General features: G+C 47.9%; 1 protein-coding gene across 28 annotated transcripts in view; it reads right to left on the minus strand.

Moving 5' to 3' along the window:
- Window positions 1–24,992, minus strand: part of LOXHD1 (lipoxygenase homology PLAT domains 1) — a 179,742-nt gene that overhangs the window by 25,482 nt on the left and 129,268 nt on the right. For 14 of the 28 annotated variants that reach the window (XM_016933622.4, XM_016933623.4, XM_054672173.2 and 11 more), the window contains 8 exons: window positions 22,206–22,415; window positions 21,964–22,099; window positions 19,596–19,804; window positions 18,592–18,777; window positions 15,623–15,750; window positions 7,163–7,280; window positions 4,999–5,173; window positions 3,299–3,484 (listed from right to left, as the gene is read on the minus strand). In XM_016933622.4, coding sequence (XP_016789111.4) covers window positions 3,299–3,484; window positions 4,999–5,173; window positions 7,163–7,280; window positions 15,623–15,750; window positions 18,592–18,777; window positions 19,596–19,804; window positions 21,964–22,099; window positions 22,206–22,415 — 1,348 coding nt within the window. Of the gene's footprint in view, window positions 1–3,298; window positions 3,485–4,998; window positions 5,174–7,162; window positions 7,281–15,622; window positions 15,751–16,372; window positions 18,253–18,591; window positions 18,778–19,595; window positions 19,805–21,963; window positions 22,100–22,205; window positions 22,416–24,992 lie in introns of those variants that run through there. The other 14 variants (XM_016933625.4, XM_054672175.2, XM_016933630.4 and 11 more) reach the window with 7 other exon arrangements.

Below are 24,992 nucleotides of genomic sequence, written 5' to 3' on the forward strand. Positions count from 1 at the left end.
AAAATAGGCACCAAGGAAAGAACCTGGATCAGCCTGTGGAGTCCAGAGTTGAGAGAAGCCAGAGAAGGAGTCAGAACCATGGACAGCTCCTCTTGCCCCTGCCCCTGCCCCAAGACTGCTGAGTGATTTCTACAGAGTATGGTCCTTAACACAGCATCCTCAGTCTTTCTGGCTATATTCTCCACTCTCACCCCTCATGAATAAAACACTTATATTGTAAATGGCCCTGGCATGGAAAAGTTGGGTCATCATAGTCTACATGAAATTCTCCCCTCTCCAGTTTTCTGGGCTGACTGGGAAGAGGTTAGGGAACCCCGTGCTTCTGGTCTCATAGTGAGCCTTAGAGGAAGGGCTCAGCCTGCTGGGGATACCACTTCTTCCTTCCCAGGGTTCTAATTCCTTTGGGTCTCTGCTATTTCTGAGATAGAGGCTATGGCAGAACAGGATTAAAAGACCTGGTATTTCTCAGCTCTCTGGGGGGAGTCTCAATTAAACTAACATTTATTAAGCCCTCACTATGCTCCAGGTACTGTTATAAGCAGTTTTGAAGATAAAGATGAATAAGGCATGATTCCTATCCTCAAAGGCAATGACATCTTGCCAGTGTGTGCTGGTAGCCAGACAGAGAGTTGGAAGCCCACAGACATAATGTACTTCTTTCTGATTAAGGCAGGGACATAGTTCTTGGGAACATACTTCCTAAACAACGGTTTAGGCACTTTAACAGGAGAGACTGTAGACAAGCTCTCCTGTTAGGGTTAGGGTAGACAGACCTTGTCCTTACATTCCCCACACCCATGCCTGCCACCCTTACTAGTCTGATCTGTCAAATCCCTCTAATTTGGCCTGTGGAGATACACAGAATGTGGCTCAATGCTTTCACACTTGTCTTGACTACGTGATCACTGTTGAGTGTCATGGGAAGATCTCATCCTGATCTTGCGAAGTGTCTGGGGCAGAAGATGGTCCTAATGATTATGGCTACTGTTATTCAACCAGACTTGGGAAACTGCTGCTAATCCTAAGACAATCAGAATGGATGATGAGATGGAGGGAAAGAAAACTCAGGAGTTTTTGTTTTGTTTTCATCTTAGGAAAGAGGAGAGGTGCATTAAGGATATTTGAGCATGATTTGCAAGTATGTTTCTTTCCACAGACTCATAATGCCACTTGAATGATCAAGTGAGGAAGAAGAGTTCCCTTCCACTGCATGCTTTTCTGGACAAGACTAACCCGGATACACCCTGATATTGGGGGGTGTAGCAAACAGAGATAAAGAGGCTGCCTCTCATCACCTCATCTTCTTGACCACCTGACACAGTGGCTGGTGAGGGTGCAGAATGGTGGCTGGCAAGATGGGCCGGCACACAGAACGGTGTGTTAGAACAGGCATCAGAAGACCTGGGTTTGGGCGATGGCTGGTTTGGGTGTCCCTTCCTTGCTGTGTGGTTCTGAGTAAGACATTCAAACCTCACTAGACCTCAATATTACTTGGTTGTAAAAAGAGGAGCAATAAAGTGCTTTTGCTGCAGTAATTCACAAAGGTTTCTATTTGTTTGTTTTTGACTGTTTTGTTTTGTTTTTTTTGAGACAGGGTCTCACTGTTACCCAGGCTGGAGTGCAGTGATGCAATCACAGCTCACTGCAGCCTTGACCTCAAGTGATCCTCTCATCTCAGCCTCCTCAGTAGCTGGGACTACAGGCATAAGCCACCACACTTGGCTAATGTTTGCATTTTTGGTAGAGATGGAGTTTCGCCATGTTGCCCAGGCTAGTCTCAAATTCCTGGGCTCAAGTGATCTGCCTACCTCAGCCTCCCAAAGTGCTGGGATTACAGCTGTGAGCCACAGCCCCTGGCCTCACAAAGTATTTTTGAGAATCAAATGTTTGTATCTTTAATACCTAACAGAGTCCCAGGCATGTCATGAATACTTTAGGTGTTCCGTATACAAATGACTGGTGGGATACACTGAAATTTGAAAACTGTGGAGTGCTGTGTAAATATTTGTTATTTTATTGCCTTAAAGGCTATTTTATCAATGCCTAGTCTGAGCTTATTCTGTGTTATGGAAAAAATTTTAACTGTTTAATCCATGTTAAAGCAAAATAGCTTAGCTCCTATGGAAGAGAGGTTGCAAACTACCGAGTTGGGTTTCGTCAGTGACCGTGACAGATAGGCTAGTCCTCCGCAGGGGTTTGGAAGAAGTGAGGAACAACACAACATTCAGGACAGCTCTGGGCAGCCATTTGGGAGACCCAGCAAAGGCTAGAGAAGGCTTTGAGCAGATAGCTTTGCAGAGACATGTTTCTACAGAAGACAAAAGGGTGAATGAAGAAAGCGGTATGCATCAAGGAGGTGGAATTTAATATTTAACAACTCTATTCTAATTATAACAAATAGAACTTATAGGCCCAAAGCCAGAGAAAATAAAGAGTGGCTTAAAGACAGCAAAATGATAACCAAAGAAATGTTGAGAACATGAACGTCATCACAGTTATAGAAATGACAAAGCATTCCTTAGGCACTGCAAAGTTAAAAATATATTTCTCACTTGGTTTATATCCTATTTCATAGTTTATATTTATAAGTGAATTCAACAACTTTAGGATTACTATTATAAATAAACAAGCATAATCCCTTTTTTTTTTTTTTTTTTTTTGAGACAGGTTCTCACTCTGTCATCCAGGCTGGAATGCAGTGGCACAATCATAGCTCACTGCAGCCATGACCTCCTGGGCTCAGGCAATCCTCCCATCTCAGCCTCCAAGTAGATGGGACCACGGGTGCATGCCACCATGCCCAGCTATTCTTTTTTATTATTTGTAGAGATGGGATCTCACAATGTTGTTTAGGCTGGTCTTGAACTCCTGGGGCTCAAGCAATCCTCTCACCTTGGCCTCCCAAAGTTCTGGGATTACAGGCATGAGCCACTGCACCCGGCACAAACATAATCCTTTATAGAAAATCAATGGGAAATGAATTGGTGATTTAGCTTTTTTTCTTAACTTTTAAAGCCTGAACTAAGTCAAATTAATGCTCTGAAATCACAAACAATGGAGAACCACTAATCACCCAGGGACAAAGCAGGAGGAACTAAGCTTCCTCTCTAAAAATATTTGCCCAGAAACACTGGCTCTTTCATACTGATGGAAGCATCAATGTGGTGGTCATCAACTGTGTTCAGTTGTCTGCCACCCTGGGGTAATCAGAGTCAATGTGCTGCCAGGGAGGGAATAATGGCTCAGGAAGGGAGCTGAGGGCTGCCCTCCCACCAACCTGGCCTTGAGTGGGAGCTACCTTTGTTGTCGTGCCAGACCCTCAGCTTGCAGAGGTGGCCCAAGCTCAGCATGTCAGGGAAGTTGAATGTGTCCGTGTTGTTCCGCTCAAACTTGTTCCAGTTTGCCGACTGCTTCAGGGCCAGTGTCCCACTATCCCCGTTCTCCCCGAAGATGATGATGAACACGTTGGCATCGGTGCCTGCTCCTGGGGGGTGCACAAGGTGAGGCTTAGGGTGCCAGCCTATTTGACACACAGTCCTCTTGCTCTGGCCTTGATCCCGGACTCCTCAGAGGAGTCAGGGGTACAGGTGGACAGAGTACAGACTCAAGAAGGCCAGGGATGAGGTTGGAAAGGGTCAATTACTGTCCCAGGTCTCCAATTCTCTTCTTCATCTTATCTTTGTGCCTTACAAAAGCTTTTGGTCTAACTGGAGTCATGATCAGCAAGTGTGAATGGTTTAGTACAAAACCCATCTATTTCTGGGGAAATATACCCAAACTTAAAAGGGGTGTCATATAGGCTGGCTTTACAGTTTAGAAACATAGGCTACCTCCTGAACAGTGTGGGTTCAGAAGGAAGCAGGGAAGTTCTGTGTTCCCTAAATCTGTCTCTGATTGACATTCTACACTAGAGCTTCATATCATTTGCTTAAGCCAAATACAGGTATTGGCCCAAGTCAAAAGCAAATGCTTCTGGAAGGGGTGACCCAGTGAAGCTTTTCTGACACACATCTGTGGTTATCAATGAATTTATTATTTTCTGAGTACATCATAAAGGGATGGAGGGGTCTGAAAACATGTGACACTTGGAACTTTAAGCAATAGGGGTGAAAGTTCCATTGTGAGAATAGGAAGAAAGGAGGTACCCCCAACAAAATTTACTAGCTTTATTGACCTATCATTTATGCCTGAGATCCTACTATGAGAGCTTCATTTATCTGGCAAGAGGCTTCTCTGTTGAAAATGTAAGCTACCATGGCCAACAAGTTAATCCTTCATTCACCATTTATAATTAATGTGATGAGCTTGCCAGATTCCTTGTAATGGCTCCTGGAGAGCAGGCTTGGGATAGGGGAGTGTAGGTAGGAGGTACTGCCCCCATGCCTGGATGACAGTGTGTTCCCTCTCAGCTCCTGGCCTTTAACATGCTAGTACTTTTGATTAGAAGACCCTTCCTCTGGGTGCCCTGTCTGCCTGGCTTCTGGGTTTGTCTTTCTGGACTTGACTTTGGCATTGCATCCATCGGAGCGTCACCACACTGCACTGTGGTTGCTCCAATGAAGGTCAGACCTGCAAGGTTTGGGCAGCACATCTGTATCCTAAGACCCACAGCCAAAGCCGGCACATGGTAGATGGCCACCAAGCACATGGGTCCGAGCATGCCTGAGGTGCATGACACTTGGGCGAGGGGTGCCAGGCAGCAGAAGGAAGATGGGAAGGCTCTGCATCAAGTGCCTGTACCATTTCCAAAAGTGCTGACCATACTCCCCAGTAATGTTCTCCCCTATTTCCCCAAGGGAGGAGGGAGGGAACCAGTCACTCCCTGGGAAGAGATGCTTTGTCCAGACAGAAAGCGACACACTGTGGAGAAAACTTGGATTGACTAGATTTTGGAAGGCCTTATGAAGAAAAATGCCCTGACCAGAAACAAGGGCCTGAGCCCGAATTTGAGGGTTGGAGTGGTAAGGGAGCGGGAGGTGTGAGGGACCCCCGACCCACCCAGGATGTTGCTGGTCTTAACTGCGACGGTGTAGGAGGTCCACTCCATCATTTCTTCCTCATCGATAACGGCACACATTTCACACACCAGGGTCTTCTTGCCCTTCCGCTGGGACAGCCAGTCTCCATAGTAGAACATGGTCAGGTCTCCAGTGTTCATGTTCTTCAGTAGGATCTGGGGGAGAGGGAGCCACCGTGGGAATGCCCTGCCCTCCCTCACCTCCACCAGCACCCCCTGGCTCATGCAGCCCCTCCCCGAATCCCAACCCTGGAGATCCCAGACCTGAGACAAGCGCTTGCGACTGAGACCCATGGGGTGTGGAAAGGGCCCTTTCCAGGACAAAGGCCCTGTCCTGTGTGCCTGGCATGGGATTTGAAGTCCTTACGAGGACTGCCCTAGCTTGGGATTTGGGAATGGGCAATTCACCTAAAGCTGTGTCCTCAGAGGTGCCTGTCACTGTGCACAAGAGATATTTGCTGAAAGAGTGACAGAAAAACGGACCAACCGAGCCCCTGTCAGCCACAAACACCTGGGAGCAGAACGCTGACATTTGCAGGTTAGTCCTTGGTGTGGGCACCATATTGTTGACTCAAGAAAGTCTGCTAATGGCTGAACAGGGGAGAAGGAGCCTGAGGCGTTGCAGGACAGCTGGCCTCTGGTAGACGAGGTTGCATGGGCTGACTCAGGTAGGGGACTGCAGGGTTTTGTGTTATGGGTGGAACTGTATTCCCCCAGAATTCATATGTTGAATTCTTAACCCACAGTCCCTCAGAATGTGACCTTATTAGAAAGGGGATTGTTATAGGTGTAATCAGTTCAGATGAGGTCATTAGAGTGGGCCCTAGTCCAATCTTATACCACCTAGACATGCACCCAGAACGCCATGTGAAGACTGGCATGATGCTGCCCCGAGCCAGGGAACTGCCAGAAGCCAGGAGAGTGGCCCAGAACAGATGTTTCTCTAGAGCCTTCAGAGGGAGTGTGGCCCTGCCGACACCTTCACCTTGGACTTCTGCCTCTATGACAGTGAGGGAGTAATAAATGTGTGTTGTTCCAAGCCTCTAGTCCATGGTGCTTTGTTATGCTGCCTGAGACTGTAACACACATTATTTCTGTAAGGAGGACTGGCACAACACACAAGTTGGCATGCCTAGGACCTCGTGTGACATGGAGGCTGCAGGAAGATCATCTTTGTCGGCATAGTCATTGCCTTTATGAGTCTGGTGCTGCAGATGAGGCTCCTCCTGGCTGCCAGGGGTCCCCAGCTTTGGAGCCACTCTTAGCATGGAAAGCCCTTGGACTCCTAACATCACAGTGGTTCTCATCAAAATGAGTGCAGCTTGGCCCTATGTCCTGGATGCTCTTCTCTCTGCCCTGGAGCAGCAAGTGTTAATGACTCTCCTCTGGGCAGCCTGAAGGCACAGAGCCGCACAGCTGGGGAAGGTGAGGAAGTGATGAGAGGTCCTGAGAAGGAGCAGCTGCCTTCCTTTCTTGGTGGAAACTGAGTCTGTGGCCATGTGCATGTATGTGTGTGCATATGTGCCCATGCATATGTATGCTGGGAAAAGCGGGAGGATGGAGGCAGAACTAAGAAATCCCACGCTGCTGTTGCTCCTTGAAGATCCCAGCATCCCATCCCCAAGGCTGGCTTCAGCCCAACTGAGAGCTCAAGGATCCAGGTTCCTCAGGCAGGGTGCTGACGGCCAAGCTCAGACTCAGAGGCCCACAATGGAAAAAGAAGCAGCTGCCTAACTCCGTGATCACAGAGGCCCCAGTAAGCTTTCTGCCATCCTGCCTGAAGTTCCCACCATGGCAGCCTCTCTCTGCCCTAGGCCTTGCTCCTCCTCTCTCAACCCTCCCAGCTGCTGTCCTGAAGGAAGCCCACACCACCCCTCCCCTTTCTCAGGTCTCTGTCCACGTAACGTTGACAGCTCGTGTTGAATTACCTGACAGTTGCTTCAGTTCTCACTGGACACAAATATATAAAATGACATTCTCTGAGTAATTCATGCCAAAGGGCATACTGGATCATATGGGCTGGGTTCATGTAATGATCCTCTACAGTGACATTTGTGCTTTAACAAGGTCCATTGACAAGCCAGAGGAACCAGGGGAAGGGGTGGGTGGTGGCTGGAAGGAAGAGTGAGGGTCTAGACATTTTACCCTCTCCAGGAACCACTCCGGCCGACTGCCCAGGCCATCAATCCGGATCCGCATCTTGGTGAATGGAGCAATGTCTAGGATCTCCATGATGAAGGTGTCGTTCTGCTCCCGCTCAAACCTGGGGGTGGAGAGGAGGGGCATGAAGAAAGGAAGCTGGCCATTGGGGAGGGTTGGGGTGGGCCAGGCCAGAGGCCAGGTTTGGGGTGAGGGAGAAGATTAGGCCTTTACTCAGCAGCCCCTCTGCTCTCAGCAACTCTCCACCAGCCCATCTCTTGCATCCCAGATGTGTTCCTGAAAGACTGGGTTAAGTGAGTTTGGCTAGTAGAAATGGCCCCGAACCAAGAGGTACCAGTGCTGGGTTCTAATCTCATTCTACCAGTCACCTAGAATAGTCCTAGTTCCTTTCTAGAACTTGGTTTCCTTACCTGTGGTCTGGAGAATAACACTAGCCCTGCAATCTCACAAAACTGTGATGGAGACCAAATGGATGTGAAATCAACTTAAAATGGAAAAAGAATTCCATACCTGAAAAGCTCTAAATGAGATTCTGTGCATGACAGGCCCGTTGCGAATGGTGGGGCAGGCTGTGCACTGCACAACTCTAGATGGCATCGTTCACATTTTTCTATTTGCCATCTGCAAAACTGAACACAGTGCCCTGAATTGGGTAATGCTACTGCCAACTGTAAAGCAGTAGGCAAATAGAAGGTAATGCTGCTTTTGTTGCTATTATTATTTTCCTGCTGAATGACCTCATCATCTCAGAGATGCTCTATCTTTATTCCTTACTGCTCTTCCCACAGTGCCGCGTGTACAATTCGACCTTCAATGCTGACTGATTGCTTGACTGCTGACTGATTCCAGATGATACTGCTGATAAGGCCCTCGGGGTAATGCAGGTGGCACTGGAGATGTGGCTCTGCATGGCAATCGTCGTGCTTCCTTGAATACAAGACATATTTTTATGTCTTTTAAAAACAGAGGCCATAGCCAATGGCGGCTGAGACTTAAATATTGCAAATTGAGAACTAACTACTGCTAGTCTTAAAGGTGGTGGTGAAACAGAGACAATCTCTTCTGACAACTTGCTCTGTGTGCATTTTACAATTATTAGAAGTAAAAAAGTTATCCCAAAGTCAGCCCCATATCCCTCCTCCTCTAATTGAAGCCCCATCTGTCCCTCTGGGCATAATGGAAACTGTAAGGAGGTGCTCATGTCACATTCATGTCACACACTGAGATTCTCTCAAATAATCTTTCAATTCCTTACTCTTGCCAGGAGCACGATTTTGCAGATCAAAAGAGCTTTAGAATTCTTCGCTTTGCATGTCTCTTTAATTTTCACTCTTTGAATTTAGCCAAGTGTCTTCATTTTATGGAGATTTTATGGTGGGACAGGTGTAAGGAAAAGGGGAGGAGAAACAAGCTTTTCTTCTGGAAGACTGCAAGGAGATTACATTTACCCCCTCACCCTTCATTCCAGGCTGAACCCCAATTAATCTGGATGGACTTCCTCTCTTCGGTGTAAAACCATCTAAAGTGAAGGCCCTTATTTGTCCTTCAGTCTTCCCAACTCACTAGCCACATCCTTCCAGGTGCCCCGGACCCCCTCCAGACACCTCAGTTGACACACAGAAGGATTCCCACCCTTTGGAGAGGAGCCAGCCTTTGATCCAGGCCTTCTGCCCCTGGTTCACAGGGACAGGGCTGTTGTGTGGCCCAGGATTTTTGCTGTTCATCTACTCAAAGGATCCTCTGCTCAGCAGCTGAGGCAGTGGTGTCTAGGAAGGGCCCCCTTTGGCTGCCCCTCACGTCCTTCCTATTCTGGTTTCCTTCTGTTCCTGCCTGCTATGAAAGGCTGTTCTTAGGGAGGGCCCAGCAACCACTCCCTCACTGGGCTCCATGACTGAGCACAGCCTGAAGGCTAAACAGGGCCAAAGGCTTAGGCTGGAAGGACAACTATTTCATGGGAGAATTTTTGGCATTGCTACAAAGCCAGGGAAGGGTTATGGTTAGGGACCCTGGGAGAGGGCTGGCCAGCAGATGGGGATGGATGGTGTGGGGTCTAAAGCCCATCACGCTGGGCAGCTGCTCAGGCAGTTTGTCTTTGTGACATCTTAGGGGCATAGCTGGGGCTCTCAGGATTGGCCAGGGTCAGAGTGCCAGTTTTAGCTTTGCTCTAGACCACCCTCCTTCCAGTCTGAAGTTCTCCATATCCAAGGCCATTGAGCCTATGCTTGAAATCACCTTTGAAAAAATTATAACAGAAAATTTTGGCAGTGAAAGAGATCTGATTTAATCAACCCCCATCTTGCCTTTAGCCTTCAAACTCCCCTTGATTCTTCCTGAGTTTGGGTCAAGCTAACTTTGGGAGACATTTAGTGTATAGTTTAAACGATAATAGCCCTTCCATAAAGTTAAGGAGAGACTACCAGCCTAGGAGGATGAGAGGAGCCTGAATTCTGCTAAAACATAGACATAAACATTGCCAGCCATTATTACAGATATGCACTTCCCCAATTACCCCTGCAGATAACAACATCGCCATTTTAAACTGAAGACTGGCCTTTTGAGATGTCTTTTCAGGTTTTTTGCATGTCTGATGACCAATGGCTCCACCTGGACCTGCCAACAGCTCTTGTGGCCCCACCCAGAAACGACTCAGCATGCAATGAGGACCATTTCCCAAACTCCTATAATTGTACCCCCAAACCAATCAGCAGCAAGCACCCATTGCCTAGACACCCCCATTTCTTCTCCCAAACTATCCTCAAAAAACCCTCGTCTCTGAATTTTCAGGGAGGCTGATTTGAGTAATAATAAAATTCTGGTCTCCCATTTAGCCAGCTCCACATGTGTAAAACTCTTTCTCTATTGCAATTCCCCTGCTTTGATAAATCAGCTATCTCTGGGCTGTGGGCAAAATGAACCTACTGGGTGGTTCCATGCTTAGACAGCTCTACTGATGGGGCTCCATGGCCACCCTTGCAGCTGTTTTCCTCTTAGGACATCCATGGCCAACCTTTAGTAAGTTTTTGTTACATTGAGTTCTGCCACCAGAATAAATTGTTGAATTGTCAACATCTGACCAATCTCAGTGCCTCTACTCTCTTCCCTCTCTACCCCTTTGAAACAAACCACTGGATCTCTCTCTTCTCCAGGCTCCTCAATGGAATACTATGCAGCAATGAAAATGAGCAAATCACAATCACACTCAACAGCTCAGGAAAATATGAAAAACCTGATGCGGAGTGAAAGAACTAAGACATAAAATAAGATATATGGCCTGATTCTATTTAGGTACCATTCAAATCCAGGTGATATAAAAGCCTATCATTAGGTATGAAATCCAGGTGATATGAAAGCATAGCCCCATGAGATGGAGATCAAAAAAGAAAGGAAACAAGAAAATGTTTACCTTAAAAGCTGAGAACTGTCAAGATTTAATTTCTTGGCCTGAAGGCAGCATGGAGGGTTTACATAAGTTTTTGCTTTACAAGTATCAATAATGTATGTACTTTTACATATATATGTATGTTCATGATAAAATGTTTAAAAATGTAAATGTCTCTAGAACCTTTGACTGTTCTTCATGTGACAGAATTTTCAGATCCATGCTCTGTGGATTGTAGCCCCTGTGGTAGGCTGAAAAATGGTCCCCCAAAAGATATCCGTGTTCTAAATCTTGGAATCCATGTATATAACTGTATGGTAAAAAGAAAAGGGAGGTCTTTGCAGATGTAATTAAGTTAAGAGGCTTGAGATGGGGAGATTATCCTGGATTATTCCAGTGGGCCCTTAATGTAATCCCAAGAGTCCTTATAAGAAGGCAGAAAGAGAGAGATCAACACATACACAAAAGAGGTGGGATGTGAAGATGGGGCAGAGATGGGAAGACCTGGCCTTGAAGGCTGGAGTGATGCAGCACAAGCCAAGGACTGCTGGCAGCCACCAGAAGCTGCAAGGAGTGGATTCTCTCCCAGAGCCTGCAGGGCACATGGTGGTGCTGACACCTTGATTTCCACCCACAGATTCTGATTTCAGATTTCTGGCCTCCGGAAAAATGACAGAAGAAAATTCTGTTGTTTTAATTACCACTATGTTTATGGTAATTTTGTATCACCACTTCAGGAAATTAATATAGCCCCAAGTGATGTGACCGGAAAACTTTGGGACCAGAAAGCAGGTAGACAAGGGGAGGCTGCCTTGGAACTCACACAGAGAAAATTCCAAGCCTGGGGTTGGTGAGCAGCAGGGAGTTGGCTTCAGTGTTGATGTAAGTGTCCATGGAGGCTGAAGTAACTGGGACACAAAAGACAGAGCCTCCAGTCCCAGGCTCTGCTGATCTGGGCTCCTTAGGGACCACTGGGAAAGCTGGACCTTGTGCATCCCCTACGAGACATATGAGGTGATGGGGAGCTGCATCTCTATCTTGTGGGCATCTTTGCTGTGGTTTGAGAGTAGAACAAGGTCAAATCTTAAACAGATTCTAAGTCTCTGCTATTCTTGAATGCCATGATCAGACCTAGTACATATCTGCCAGTCTCCTCTTAAAGGGCAGCCCTTGAGCTACAGATGGTGCTTTGAGAGGGGTGCCCAGCAGTGAGTGCTGGAACTTTTCAATTGCCTGACTCGGGTGCCCCTGGATGGCAGCAGTTCCTGGAACTCAGCTTTCCTTCCTCTTCTCTCAGACCACCATCATTCATGCTGTCCCCTGGGACTCACCTCCAAGCTCTCTGAGAAGGACTCAACCTTCCCACCCAAGTCTTCTGCCCATGAAGTCCCCAAAGATAAGCCCTTTGCAGTCTCAGAGCTTTATTGCTAACAAGACTAAGATTCAAGTGATAAAGATGTGGAAGAGAGAGTCAAAACTTACAAGCTTACTACAGCCCTAGACATGGTCACAGCCAAGTATTTCCTGATCCTTTCCTGAAAGGGCAACTGGAATCCCATTTGAGTGTCTGTCCTCTGTTTCCATTCCCTTGAGCTCAGCCTCTTTCCATGCTCTTTGTACTAAGGGTTAGTGAAAGCAATAGGCCATCCTGAAGGGTAAACCCAGCAGAACTCTTTTGTGACACAAAAAGGGACCCAAAATCCTTTTTGTGTCCAGTCTAAGGAAGCTCCCATTTCACTAGGTTTCTACTGGGCCTAGGCATGACCCCTCATAGGCATTTACTTCCCGCTATAGAAATACCACAATTCTTTGTCTAAAAATAGTTTCTACACCCACTGGACACCAATCACCTCAAATCCCTCTGTTAGAGACTCATCTCCTGAGAGTATGCATTACCTTTTAGGGCATCATATTTTCTGAATGCCATATTAATTCACCAGCATCTCATGGGAGTTAATTTACCAGAACCATTTTCTCTGAAGTGGCAAGATGAGAAGTTGGGAAATTTAGCTGGGGAGTGGGATAGAGTGAACTGCTATTGGCTATTGTAAGCGTCAGCCCCTGGGTATAGCATCTGACTGCAGGAGCGTTGCAGCAGGTAGAAGCCTCATGATACCTTCTGTGTGAATGCATGCATATCTCAGCCTCATTCTGGTCACATACCATTTGAAAGTATCACCTGGCACAATAGCAAGCTGTGCCCATGACACATGCCCAGTGGGTCTTTCTATCTATCTTCCCTAGTCAAGATACAGGCATTCTTAACAAGGACTTCAAGACACAGGTGAAACATCAGGCCACATGCAAATGAAAAAATCAAAACATGTCTCGGGTAACAGCTCTGAGCTTGCAAACCAGGGTAATCAAGAAATGATGGCTCTCCTCACAAAATAAATCTTTATTCAGAAAAAAAAATCTTTTAACTAGCAAGGTGGCTCAAAGCATTTACAATATGGTTGTATTTATAATGATGTGATTTTCAAGCAACATTTTTGGAATTTAGATACTTCCAGAAACGAGATGTCTCTTCCACCAGCAATTAAGCCTTGTACATCTGGAAAACAAGTTGGAATGTAGGAGTGGGATAGTTAATCAGAGAAAATCCAGGAATATGGGGTTGGGTAAAGATTACAGTCACAGTACAGAAGTAAAGACTATAGGAGACTGAATATGCAAACAATAGTAGCCAGACCATGTATGATAATAGAATTCTGAGCTGCCTCCTCTGCAGCGACCATCCCAAGAAACCACGGTCTCTACAGAAATTGGTCCAGAATGGTCAGGACTTGGGCAATGGCCCCCAGATTCCCTATTTTGTCCCTGCTCCCAACTCAGGACTAACCAGACCGACGGACCAAATCCAGATATGCTCCCCAATGCAATCACGTATGAAATCCCAATTCTGGCTACCCTACCTCCAGCTTTACCACGCCAAAAATAATGCTTCACTATAAAGCTCCTCCTCCTCTCACAGCCTTCAAATCTCTACCAAACCAAGTGATGGCAACTGAGTCTCTTGTTATAGCAAGCTCTAAGTAGAGAGTTTCTGTTCTCATTTGGTCCTCCTTTATTTCTAGAACCAAGTTCAAATCCCAGTTCCCCTACTTACTTGCTGTATAACCTTGGGCAAGTTATTTCACCTCTATGTGTCTCAGGCATCTTATTAGTGGAGACAATAAGAGTACAAAGAGTGATAAGAGGGGTGTTGTGAGTTAATATATATTAAAAAGCACTTGCAACAGTGCCTGACATGGAATAAATGTTCAATGCATGTTAGCCATTATTATTATCACGACTGCTGTTGATATGGGAAGAATTCAAGGAGGAAATGGGAGTTGCAAAATGAGACAGCAGAAGTGCTAAAAGAAGACAGACACAAAATCAGACCCCCAGGGATGAGCTGCATAGGGCCCATAGGATGGGCAAAGCTCCAGCTTGCACGAGCCGCTCCGTCCATGAAAAGAAATGCTGCCTGGTCCTCAAAAGCGTCAGTAGCCACATCCTCATCATCACCAACACCACCTTCATCACAATTATCATCCCTACCATCATCACCTTCATCCCTATCACCACTGCCACCATCATAATCATCATCATCATCACCATCACAATTATCATCCCTACCATCATCACCTTCATCCCTATCACTGCCCTCATCATCATAATCACCATCATCACCATCATTATCATCATCACCATCACCACAATTATCATTTCTACCATCACCTTCACCCCTATTACCACCACCATCATCATTATCATCCCTACCATCATCAACATCATCATCCCTACCATCATCACCTTCATCCCTATCACCATCATCACTACCATCATCACAGTCATCATCCCTACCATTCAGCACCATCAATATCACCATCCTCACTTATCATCCACAATGTCCTCATCACCACCCCAATCCAGAAGTATTGAGTGCCTACTATAAGCAAGGCAAGAGCTAGGAGGTATGAGGGGCTCAGAAAGGAAGCCGCCTGGGTCCTGCCCTCCAGCTAAGGGAAGGAGTGCTGTGTGTTCAGAGGCAAGTTGCTGTGGGTGGGTTTTTAAAATGCTAAGCTTAGGCTCCGAGTCTGTCATCTCTGGTTCTTAAGATGTCAGGGGCCAGGGATGTTTGGGGGACAGTGGCTGAACATGACAAACCAGCCCAAACCCAGGACTGTCTAAATTGGGAATCCAAGGGAGGACAGGAACAGTGAGTACTATAGGAGGGCCATCTTTAATGTCATTACTAATCACTAATGAGTGATTAGGACTGGAGGCCATCTGGGTATAGTTTGCAGTGCCACAGCTTAACGGCCATGGGACTTTGAGCATATGACTTTACCTTATTGTGCCTCAGTTTCTCACCTGTAAAATGGGGATGATAATAATTGGGTTATTATTATAGGGTTGAGGAAAAGACTAAGTGTATCAATACATGACTTATGATAGAACAATGCTTGGCACAAAACAAGCTTCTATAAATGTTAGTGTTGCTGTTATTGCCCTCCTTAGGTTAAGCTGTGTAAGTACAAGGACCCTTGTCTTCTTGGTTATATCATCTCTTCAGTGCCTGAGTCAGTGCCTGGCATATACTAGGTGTTCAGTCTTCTTTTAATGTTTTGAAAATTGACTATATTTTATTTTGTAATCATTTGAGACTTACAGAAAAGTTGCAAAAATAGCACAGAGCTTCTGTGCCCCCTTCACCTAGCTCTCCTTAATGTTAACATCTTATATTGCCATAGTACAATTAATGAAACCAAGACATTAACAATGATACAATATCATCAACTAATCTACCAACCTTACAATAAACAATTTTGAGTACCAAATGAAAGAAAGAAGAAATGTTATGGGTAGAGGTGATCAAGGAATACTTCCTGGGGGAGGTAGATTTGAGCTGGCCCTTGAAAGAGAAAGGTACTGAGACAGAACAGACAAAGGCAGAGGAAGGAAGGCCTCATGGTCTGCAGCGGGCATGTGAGAATCAGCCTGGCTGAAGGCAGGGTGGGGCAGAGGGGGAGAGTTGAATGTGGGAGGGGTGAGGGGCAGGGGCCGCCTCCAGGTACCTGGCTTTCTTTTTGTCCAGCTGCATCTCCTCTGTGCTCCCGTTGATGCCGTAGAGGGTCATGAAGATGTTGGAGTCAGTGCCCCCGCCAACCACATCCCCTGTCCACACCGTCATTTCATAGAGAACCTGCCATGAGAGGAATGCAGGTGCTGAGTCTCAGCCTCACCCTCCAACCCCACCTGACCTGCCTCAGTCTCACCAGAGAAAGAGACACACTGTCCAAGTTCCACAGCTCTGGAAAGAGCCCTTCCTCAAATCAACTGTAAATGCCTGGACAGCAAAAGGCAGCCTTGTCACTCTCTTATATCCCCCACTGTGCCGAGTCCCACCCTAGAAAGGAGTTCTGACAGCCCTTCTGCAATAGAAACATGATGGAAAGCCTGGCGTTAACTGACGCTGTCAGTTGAATTCCAACCTAAGTCCAGGCATGCCAGCAGCGCATGGTGGCAGGACAGTGGCCTTTGGAGCCCTCCAGAGCTCCATGTGAATCCCAGACCTGCCACCTGCTGGCTGTTAGACCCGGGCAGATGCCCGACCTCACCAGCCTCTGCTCCCCTGTGGTAAAATAGGGATAAGCTCCCTTGCAGAGTGAGAGCTGCTGACAATTCGCATGGCACCTGGTGCTGAGCCTGCCACCTGTGCGGCCCCAAGCAGCAGCCAAAGCTCTGGGTGTCAGTTCCCCTTCATGCCACAGCCTGCACATGCCCTGCAGCTGTGAATGAGGGGTGCCATCGGGAGTGATTCTTACAGAGGGAGCACTGCCTCAATCCACTGGAGAAGTGGGACAATCCCCTAGTTCCATGATGTTCACTTGAGATTGGGGTTTTGCCATTTAGCCTGAGGTGTGCTCCAAAGAGAATGTCTGCCCTCTGTCTCCACTGGAGGGTGAGGCGCAGCCTGCTCTTCCTGGTGTGCCTCCACCAAGCCCCCACCTCGGTTCTTCCTCTGTGAGGCAGCCTCGTGGCAAGAGAAAGCACTTACACTGATGTTCTAGAATGTTCTTTGGTCCCAGATTCTTACTCCCTTCCTTCTCACCAAGTGCCCCTGGACTCACAGTGAAGTCTGAAGGTTCAGGAGAGGCTCAGACACAGGGTTGGGGAAGGGCCATCTTGACCGTCTCCTTTGAACGTACCTGGCCCAGTGTGTCCCTTCTCTGGAGGCTGCTACATTCCTCTATCACCTGTGCAGGGGCCTGGTCCCCATTACCCAGAAGCCTGGACCTCCAAACCGGAGCTATTAATCACAGCGGTCATGTTCCCATCATTGTGCCTGGTGGGGGTTGCATGCTTTTCCGGCAGCATCTAGAATCTCTGCCAGGACACTGTGAGGTTTGAAGTATTCTGTGCAGGCCTGGCCCGCAGGAGAAATTCAGGACATGTTTGCTGAGGGAATGGATGAAGAGCCTCTTGCTTTACCAAGAAAATCCCCTTAGGCCACCCAACAAGAGCATTCATGATGGGCAGGAGGAGCCACTGGGAACAAAAGTGCGAGCCTGACACTTTTTTGCTCTTATCCAGGCAGGCATAAAAAATAGAATGATCAAAATGAGTGCTTCAGCTACCCCATGGAGACTGGCCCCTGAGAGCTGGTCCGTCCGACTCTTGTGTTCTCTGCATCCATCTTTCTCTCCTTTACACAGACACATCTCTTTTTATGTAATAAGTGTGCTTCCAAAAAGAGACAGAAACAGTGCTCTTGTAATTCTAGTCTGATATCAGGTGTCCTGGGGAGATGGCCAGCCCAAAGAACCCTGCAGTTCTTTGTAAAGTGACAAACCTGTGTTCCTTTGTGCCATGGATAACGGGTGTAGGTCTGGATTTTCCTGGACTAAAGGGCTCCAAGGGAGCTGCAGCTGCACTGCGTGGGGTGTGCATGTGTGCTGGGCGGTGGCACAGAGGCACACACAGGCTGGGAAGTGGGTCAGGCGGAGGTCCCTGGATGAACTGTGTGCTCACCCACTCCATCCGTCTGGCCACAGATGGAGATGTCTGGGGGGTAGGGGAAGGATGTGCGCTATAGAAAGTGCTGCTCTCTGAGTCTCCAGCAGGCGAGAGGCAGGAGAGTGGCAGGCCCCCACACTCCTGTCTGTCAAGGTTTTTAGAGCCCCACTTCTGTTTCCATATACAATGTAGGCAGAGCACACTCAGGTCCAGGTGATTTCTTCTCACCTTTGTGGGACAGCTTCTGACCTGGTCCAAGAAGCCCATTGGTTTTGATTCAGTACCAGAGATAAGGGCTGGGGCCTTCTGTTGACCCCATAGCCATGAGCCAAAAAGAGAAACCCACAGGGTCAGGTGAAACAGAGGCTTCTGGGCCACCAAATGGCTGTGTGTCCTCAGATCCTAGCACCAGGCATCTGCCTCCTGCCTGGCCTGACCTGTGCGTTTATATAATTTATCCCAGGTCATTTGACCAGTTAGAGATGGAGCCAGGACCGAAGCTCAGACCTCTTGCCCTCCAGGCTTTTCCAGTTAAGGAGGGTATTGTGTGGACACCATTGGCTGCACCGTGAGACTCAGAGATTCACAGTATCCCAGATGCCATCTTTCCTATCACCACTCTACTGCTGTTGATGGTGGATCCTTTGGAGAACAATGACCCTGCCTGTCTACATAGAGCTGCTTACTCACAAAGCTCTTCATGAATTGTGATCTCATTAATTCTCAACAAGACCATACATGGAACAGGCCATGAGTAGCAGGGATGCATTATTTCTAAGCAGTGTATGGGAAGACCAAGGCCCAGAGAAATGAGATGACTTGCCCAAGGTCACACGGCAGCAGACCAGAAGAGAGTTCAGTCTGCGGCTCCTAGCAAAGTACATCTGGCTAGCACACCAGGCTGCAGCGCCTGCGGATGCCCCAGTGATGAGTCTCCTACTTCTTCTACTTCTGTCTCCCCTGCTGCTCCCCACCTCAACCTGCACTGCCCTGGCCATGCACTGCACACTCACAGTGCCCCCCCTACCTTCACCCCAATGTTCACCACCATGGCATCCAAGAGGTCGAAGACACGGGAGGTGATGCCGTCGCCTCTGTCCTTGGCCAGCCAGCAGTTACAGTTCAACATGTACTTGGTGCCCTGGGTGGGCACTGCCAAACACAACTCTTCCACCAGCCAGCAGCTCTCAGGGGAGGCCCCGTCATGGCCCAGCTAGGAGGAGACACACCTGATCTGTGACGATCTGGGCACAACTGGGAAGGAAGTGCTCCCTGCCCAGCCCCCTCCCTCAGTGCTTCTTCCCAGTATGCTGTGCACTTGCTGGCCCAGGTCCCTCCCATGAAGGTGAAGAGATTTTGCAGATATAATTACAGCCTCTAATTAGGTGACTTTGAGTAGTTTGGACCTAATCAGGCGAGCCCTTAAAAAAGCATATCTAGATGTCAGAGGTGAAGAAGTTGGAGATATTTGAAGCAGAAGAGGTTGTCTCCTATTGAACAAGAAAACAGCCAGGTTTTGGAGAGGGCCTCATGGTGGGGAATGGTGGGCTGCTGAGAGATGAAGTCCTCAGTCCTACACCCCCAAGAAAATGGATTCTGCCAACAACCAGTGAGCTTGGAAGATGACCCCAAGCCCCAGATAAAATCGCAGCCCTGGCTGCAACTTGATTTCAGCCCACTGAGATCTCGAAGATGGACCCCCACTAACTCACACCTAGACTCCTGACCCATGAAACTGTGAGATAATACATTTGTGTGGTTTTAAGGCACTAAGTTTGTGATAATTTGTTACACAGCCATAGAAACTAATACACAGAACATTCCCACTGGGTGGGTGGAAGACAGACACACAGAGGGGCAGGTGGCTCACCCAAAGTCACCTGGCTAGTTGGTTCTTCTCTGCTACCTGCTCTAAGGGGTGCTGCAGGTAGGCTGTTCTTCCCACCCTGCACTCCCCCGCCCACCCAGGTACTGGTCAGCTCTGTCTATCCCTAGGGTGGTACCTATCATGGGGCCCCGAGAAGCCAGCACCTCTATTTTCTTGATGATGCCCACATCCAAGCCTGCGACGTAGAACTCCTCCACAGAGCCACGGCTGAAGCCCCTCTTCCCTCGGGGGTAGTCCAACCAGATGCGCTTACTACGTTCATCATCCTCCCCGATGAGAAAGATGAAGGCTCGGCTGTCAGTGGCCGCGTCCTTATGCTTCCCAGTGGTGACTGACACATAGTAGGGAATAACTGCAAGAGATCACGGGGCTCAGCCTCATAACAGACCAGATAGACAAGGCACTGCCTCATAGACTCACAGATTTGGAAGTGACCTCTGAGGGCACTGATCTCAGCTCCTTGCTCAGAGAAAAAGTGCAGTGAGCCCTTCAGACTGGTAAGTTATCTGTGGTGTGTGTCTCCTCTCCAAGAACTGAGGGAGTTGCTAACTCCCAATGTACAGACCAAAGACAGCATTCTTGTCATTTGTTTGGAGTGTCAAGCTTCTAAAAGCTCTTTTGACCAATTATCCTACTTGAACCTAGCACTATTATGTGAAGGAGGGTAAGAAAAATAACCTCTCACCACGTATAGGCATTATATGCCCAAAAAGCTCCCTATGGTCAACAAAAATGCTGTTGGCAAAAGCAAGGTCTCATAGAAAGAAGGAATTTGAAGAAGAACATAAAAATGTATCATATATGCCACATAGTGAATGAAAGTCCTAGAAGACAGCAATTTCCAAAACACACCAGATTAATCAGCATAAAACTTACTCAGGTAGTGTCCATAGAGTTGTAGTTTCCCACCAACTATCCATTCTTCTTGCAGCTGGGGTGGTTATGACATGGAAGGAGACATTGTTGGGTAGGTTTCTGGGGAAATCTTTTTTTTTTTTTTTCTTTTTTTTGAGATGGAGTTCCACTCTTGTTGCCCAGGCTGGAGTGCAATGGCACGATCTCGGCTCACCGCAACCTCTGCCTCCCAGGTTCAAGTGATTCTCCTCCCTCAGCCTCCTGAGTAGCTGGGATTACAGGCATGCACCACCACACCTAGCTAATTTTGTATTTTTAGTACAGATGGGGTTTCTCCATGTTGGTCAGGCTGGTCTCAAACTCTTGACGTCAGGTGATCTGCCCTCCTTGGCCTCCCAAAGTGCTGGGATTACAGGCATAAGCCACCACGCCTGGCCAGGAAATCTTCTTTAAAAGGTCTGACTCAACTGGGAGGAGTACTCATTTTTTCCTTACCCTTCCATTCATTCTGCTTGGAATATGGATGTGATGGCTGGAGCTCCAGCATTCATCTTGGAACCATAGGCAACATTTAGGTCATTTATAAGGTTGCCAGAATGACCAGGTTAAAGGAACCTAGGTGCTTGATTGCACTGGAACTGCTATATTAGTCCCAGGTGGCCTACCTTTGGACTTTTATGTGAGTGAAAAGAAAAATTCCTAATTTGTTTAAGTCACCATTTCCAGGTCTCTGTCATTTGCAGTTACTAATTGATACAAGTTGGAAACCCTTCTCCGGGTTCATCTTTCTCAATAGCTTGGGAGACACTACCCTGGTATAGTGGATTTTAGGTTATACAATCTGTATCTCTTTGAAAAGTTTCCAAACTGTCTCTTCCTGGCTGGAATTACTTGCACATGGCCTTATTTTATCTTTACAGGGGGAGCCTTTCCACAGGTGATCATAGTGCTTAAGGAAAGGTACTTTCTTGGTGGTCCTATCACTCATTTACAGAGTGAAAAGGTAAACTGCAAGCAGACTGACTTTCTCTGCCTGACTCCACAGATCCACCATGTGGCCTCCTGGAGGGGGATAGCATGGTTGTCACACTCTTATGTTTAAGAGAACTGACTATGAAAGTAGTGCATTCAAATGTTTGATAGGCAATTTAGAACTGCCTTATCTCAAAAATCTGGTTAGCAAAAAGAACTTGCCAGGGAATTCTGATATTGTTTTATGGAGGAAGAAAAAACTGAAGCCAAGAGACTGGCTTGTCCAAGGCCACACATTTTATTTTCAGAATCAGAAATGGAACTTCAGTCCCCAAATGACCATCTCAGGACTTCTTCCCCTGCCTTCACCACCACATCATGCCTTAAGTTTGCATGACTGAGTGCTTTGTGTGATGCTCTAGTGACAGGTAAGGGATGTTCATTCTCACCCTAACTTCCTTTAACCTTTGTTTCCCCATCTGCAAAGGGGGCTTAGCCCTGCCCTCTCACCTTGCAAGGTTGTTCTGGGGATAAAACAGGTAATATGTGTGAAAACTATGTAAATGACTAAGTGTTAGATATGTCATCGGTGATGGTGGGGCTCAAGAATGGCTCATCCAAGAATTGCTTTAAAACATTTCCATGTGCCTGGCCTCCGTCCAAAGAGGTCCCTGGTTGGCTTACTTGGGCCCTCCTGAACGTAGTCAGCCATGGGCCCGGTCACTGTGCTGATGTCGACATCGGCCATCTTGGAGCTCAGGGCGATCTCCCAGAAGTCAGCAGGGCTGCTGCAGTTGCTGCTGCGGTCCCCAGTGTACTCCTGTGTGGGAGAGCAGGACTGGCAGTTGCAGCTCCAGCACCTCCACCTCGAGGGACCTCCCCTAGGCATGAGGATGGCCACAGGCCCTATATACCCCTTGGCTCACCTTCTCGTAAAAGAGCCTCTCGAGTCGCCCATCCTCCTTCTTCAGGGATAGCCAGCGCCCGCATAGGAAAAGGAACTCGTCCTCATTGGTGTCATTCCAGATCTCCACCTTCTCCACGTACCAGTCTGCGCACCACTTGGAGTTGTCATGGCGGAGCTTGATCTTGTAGATGACGCCTAGGTCAGCGGCCTCGATGATGAAGGTGTCAGCCTGGGGAGCCCAGATGTGGGGACTCATATGGGGGTGTGCCACCCACTCAACCCACTCCAGCCCCACCCTTCTGGGACCTTCCATCCCCCTCAGTTGCTGCACTGAACAGACCTTCTTTGCTGGGGAGCCCTCCAGGCCCAAATCCCCAACACCGAGCCTGTGGGGTCCAAGGCCTCATATCCACAGTGGTCCCATTTTGCAGTCCACTTATATGTGTGGTGCCATGGAGAAAACTGCCTTCACCACATTCCTTTTGGGAGAAGCCTGTGGGTGTTTCGAAGCCTCCTCTGTGTAAGGGGGCTGGGACCTGAAGGTCATGGGCAGAGACAGAGGAGGGGTGGTCAGCTGGTCCTGTTCCCAGACTCCTTAGCTATGCTGAGCATTGGGGATGAGTCCAGCTGTGGCAACCGGAGGGCAAAAGCTCTTCTAGAGATGAACTTCTGAGTAACGGGAGGGGGTTTGAAATTCCCTGAGAGATGCTGAGAGGGAGTTAGATGAACCAGTAAGTCTGGGCTGCAGGAGAGGAGGCAGTAGAGGTGAGGCTCTGGGGGAGGAAAGGCTGTGGAGGGACTCAGGGACAAACATCTGGGATGCAGGCTCAAGGGGGTTTTGTGGGGGTTGTGATACAAGGCCCTAATCTGTATCCCTGAGTCTGTCTTCAGTCAAGTGGACATTCCACTCTTGTGTGCTGATTCTTTGAGGGGAGCTCAGTGAGGTGTGGATCCTAGGCTTTGAATGAGATGGGGCCAAGACAGAGTTTGAATGTGGGAAGTAAGGATGGGAGCCTGAGGAGGGTGAGCGGGGACAGGTGATACTGAGGGACACCTACTTTCCTTCTGAAAGATTTGCTGAGTGCAGGTGCCATGTGAGTCATTGTGCTGAGCCCTAGGAACCCAGAGATGAATAGAATAGGATGCCCTCTGCCCCCAGGACCCCACAGTCCAGGACAGCAAGAGGAGGGGATGGGTAATTCCAGCTCAGGTGGTGGGAACAACAACCTGTGTGAGGACTAGAGCCAGGCCTAGGAAGACAGATGTCTCCAGGTGTCAGCATTAAGCTGCAGCTGGGGGGCTGGGCTTTCCAGGCAGCTCAGGTAGGGAAAGCCCATGGCCAAGGCAGCTGCAGGTAAATAGCAGCTAGTGGTGTGTGGCCGAAAGCAGATGTGGATGGGAGCAGTCCTGGGGTGCTGGCAATCCACTGGGTTCACCAGAGTAAGAATGGGCCCACCCTGAGATACAGCAATTCCACTTGTTTGCATCTGTCCTGGGGGAAGACCTTCACATTGCACAAGGATGTTTATCACAGATAATTTTTACAGTGGAAAATTGGAAGCCATCTGGGGTCCTGTGCTTGGGGAGTGGCTAAATAACTGGTAAAGCCTTTCCTGCAGAAAGTTGTGTGTGCAGTGGCTATAGAGAAGAGTCACCTCCATCTATGTTTGAATACCCTGGCAGAGAGAGATTTCCAAGGCAGCCATGCACGCCAAGGGCAAGTTAAAGCAGTGTTTATAGAGCATGATGCCTTTTATGTATAACAGTAATACCACGGAATGGCTTACCTATTTTCTATGGGTGCATGTACATGTAAGCACAGAAAATGTTTGGAAAGATGCTGAGGTAGAAGAGAGGGTGGGGCATGCTGGAAACTGCACTCAGTGGTCTACAGAGGGCACTCTGAACAGGCCAGTGGGGGTAGGCCATGAAGGTCTACAAATCCCATGAAGGACTCAGGGCAGATCTGGGACCCATGGGGAGCCTTTGCAGGCTTGCAGTGAAAGAGTGACTGGTCAGTTTTGGACAGGTTAACTGAGGAAGCTGGAGGGTGGGTTGGATGGCAGGGCCTGGAGCAGAGAGACCATGCTGGCTCAGTGAGTGAGCTGAGATGAGGCAGGGCTGAGTGGAGACAGGGCAGACTTGGCTGATCTAAGGTTATTTAGAAGGAAGACTCTGGAACCTGGCAATTGATTGGATGTGGGTGGGGAGGGGTTTCCAACAGGGAGAGGGGTGTCCAAGATGACTTCCATATTCTGGAGTGATCAGAGAAATGGAAGCTTCTAGATGTTCAGCAGTGAACTTAAGGTCACATGGTTAGTAACTGAGCCAGAAGTTGGTCCAGCTCCCCTGATGGGGCGTCAAAACTGGAGGAAAACAGAAGAAAGTGATGGGGCAGAATGGGACAAAGATTTTTTCTTGTGACATAACAATTGCTGAGAGAGAGGAAAAAAAAAAAAAAACGGAATCTGAACGCAGAGGGGAATGGCTTGCATCACCTTCATTTATGCTTCCATTCATTTATTTACTTAATCCATATTTATTGAATGCCCACTCTTTGCCAGAGTCTGTAAATAAAGCCATGCATAAAAATGGACCTCTCAGCTGAATGCTGTACATTGCTGCTTTTACAATGCATTTACCAGGCATCAACACCAGGCGTCAACTAGGGCAGGGGACAGGTGAGCTTTCCCAAGACTTGATAACATCCAGCACAAAGAGCTACCTGCCTGCCAGACATGGTTCTAGACACTTCACATTTTTTACTCAGTTGACCTTCACAGTAACTCAAAATTAACTCTTTTTT

The sequence above is a fragment of the Pan troglodytes genome, chromosome 17 (genome assembly GCF_028858775.2).
Source record: "Pan troglodytes isolate AG18354 chromosome 17, NHGRI_mPanTro3-v2.0_pri, whole genome shotgun sequence".
NCBI classification, from domain to species: domain Eukaryota; kingdom Metazoa; phylum Chordata; class Mammalia; order Primates; family Hominidae; genus Pan; species Pan troglodytes.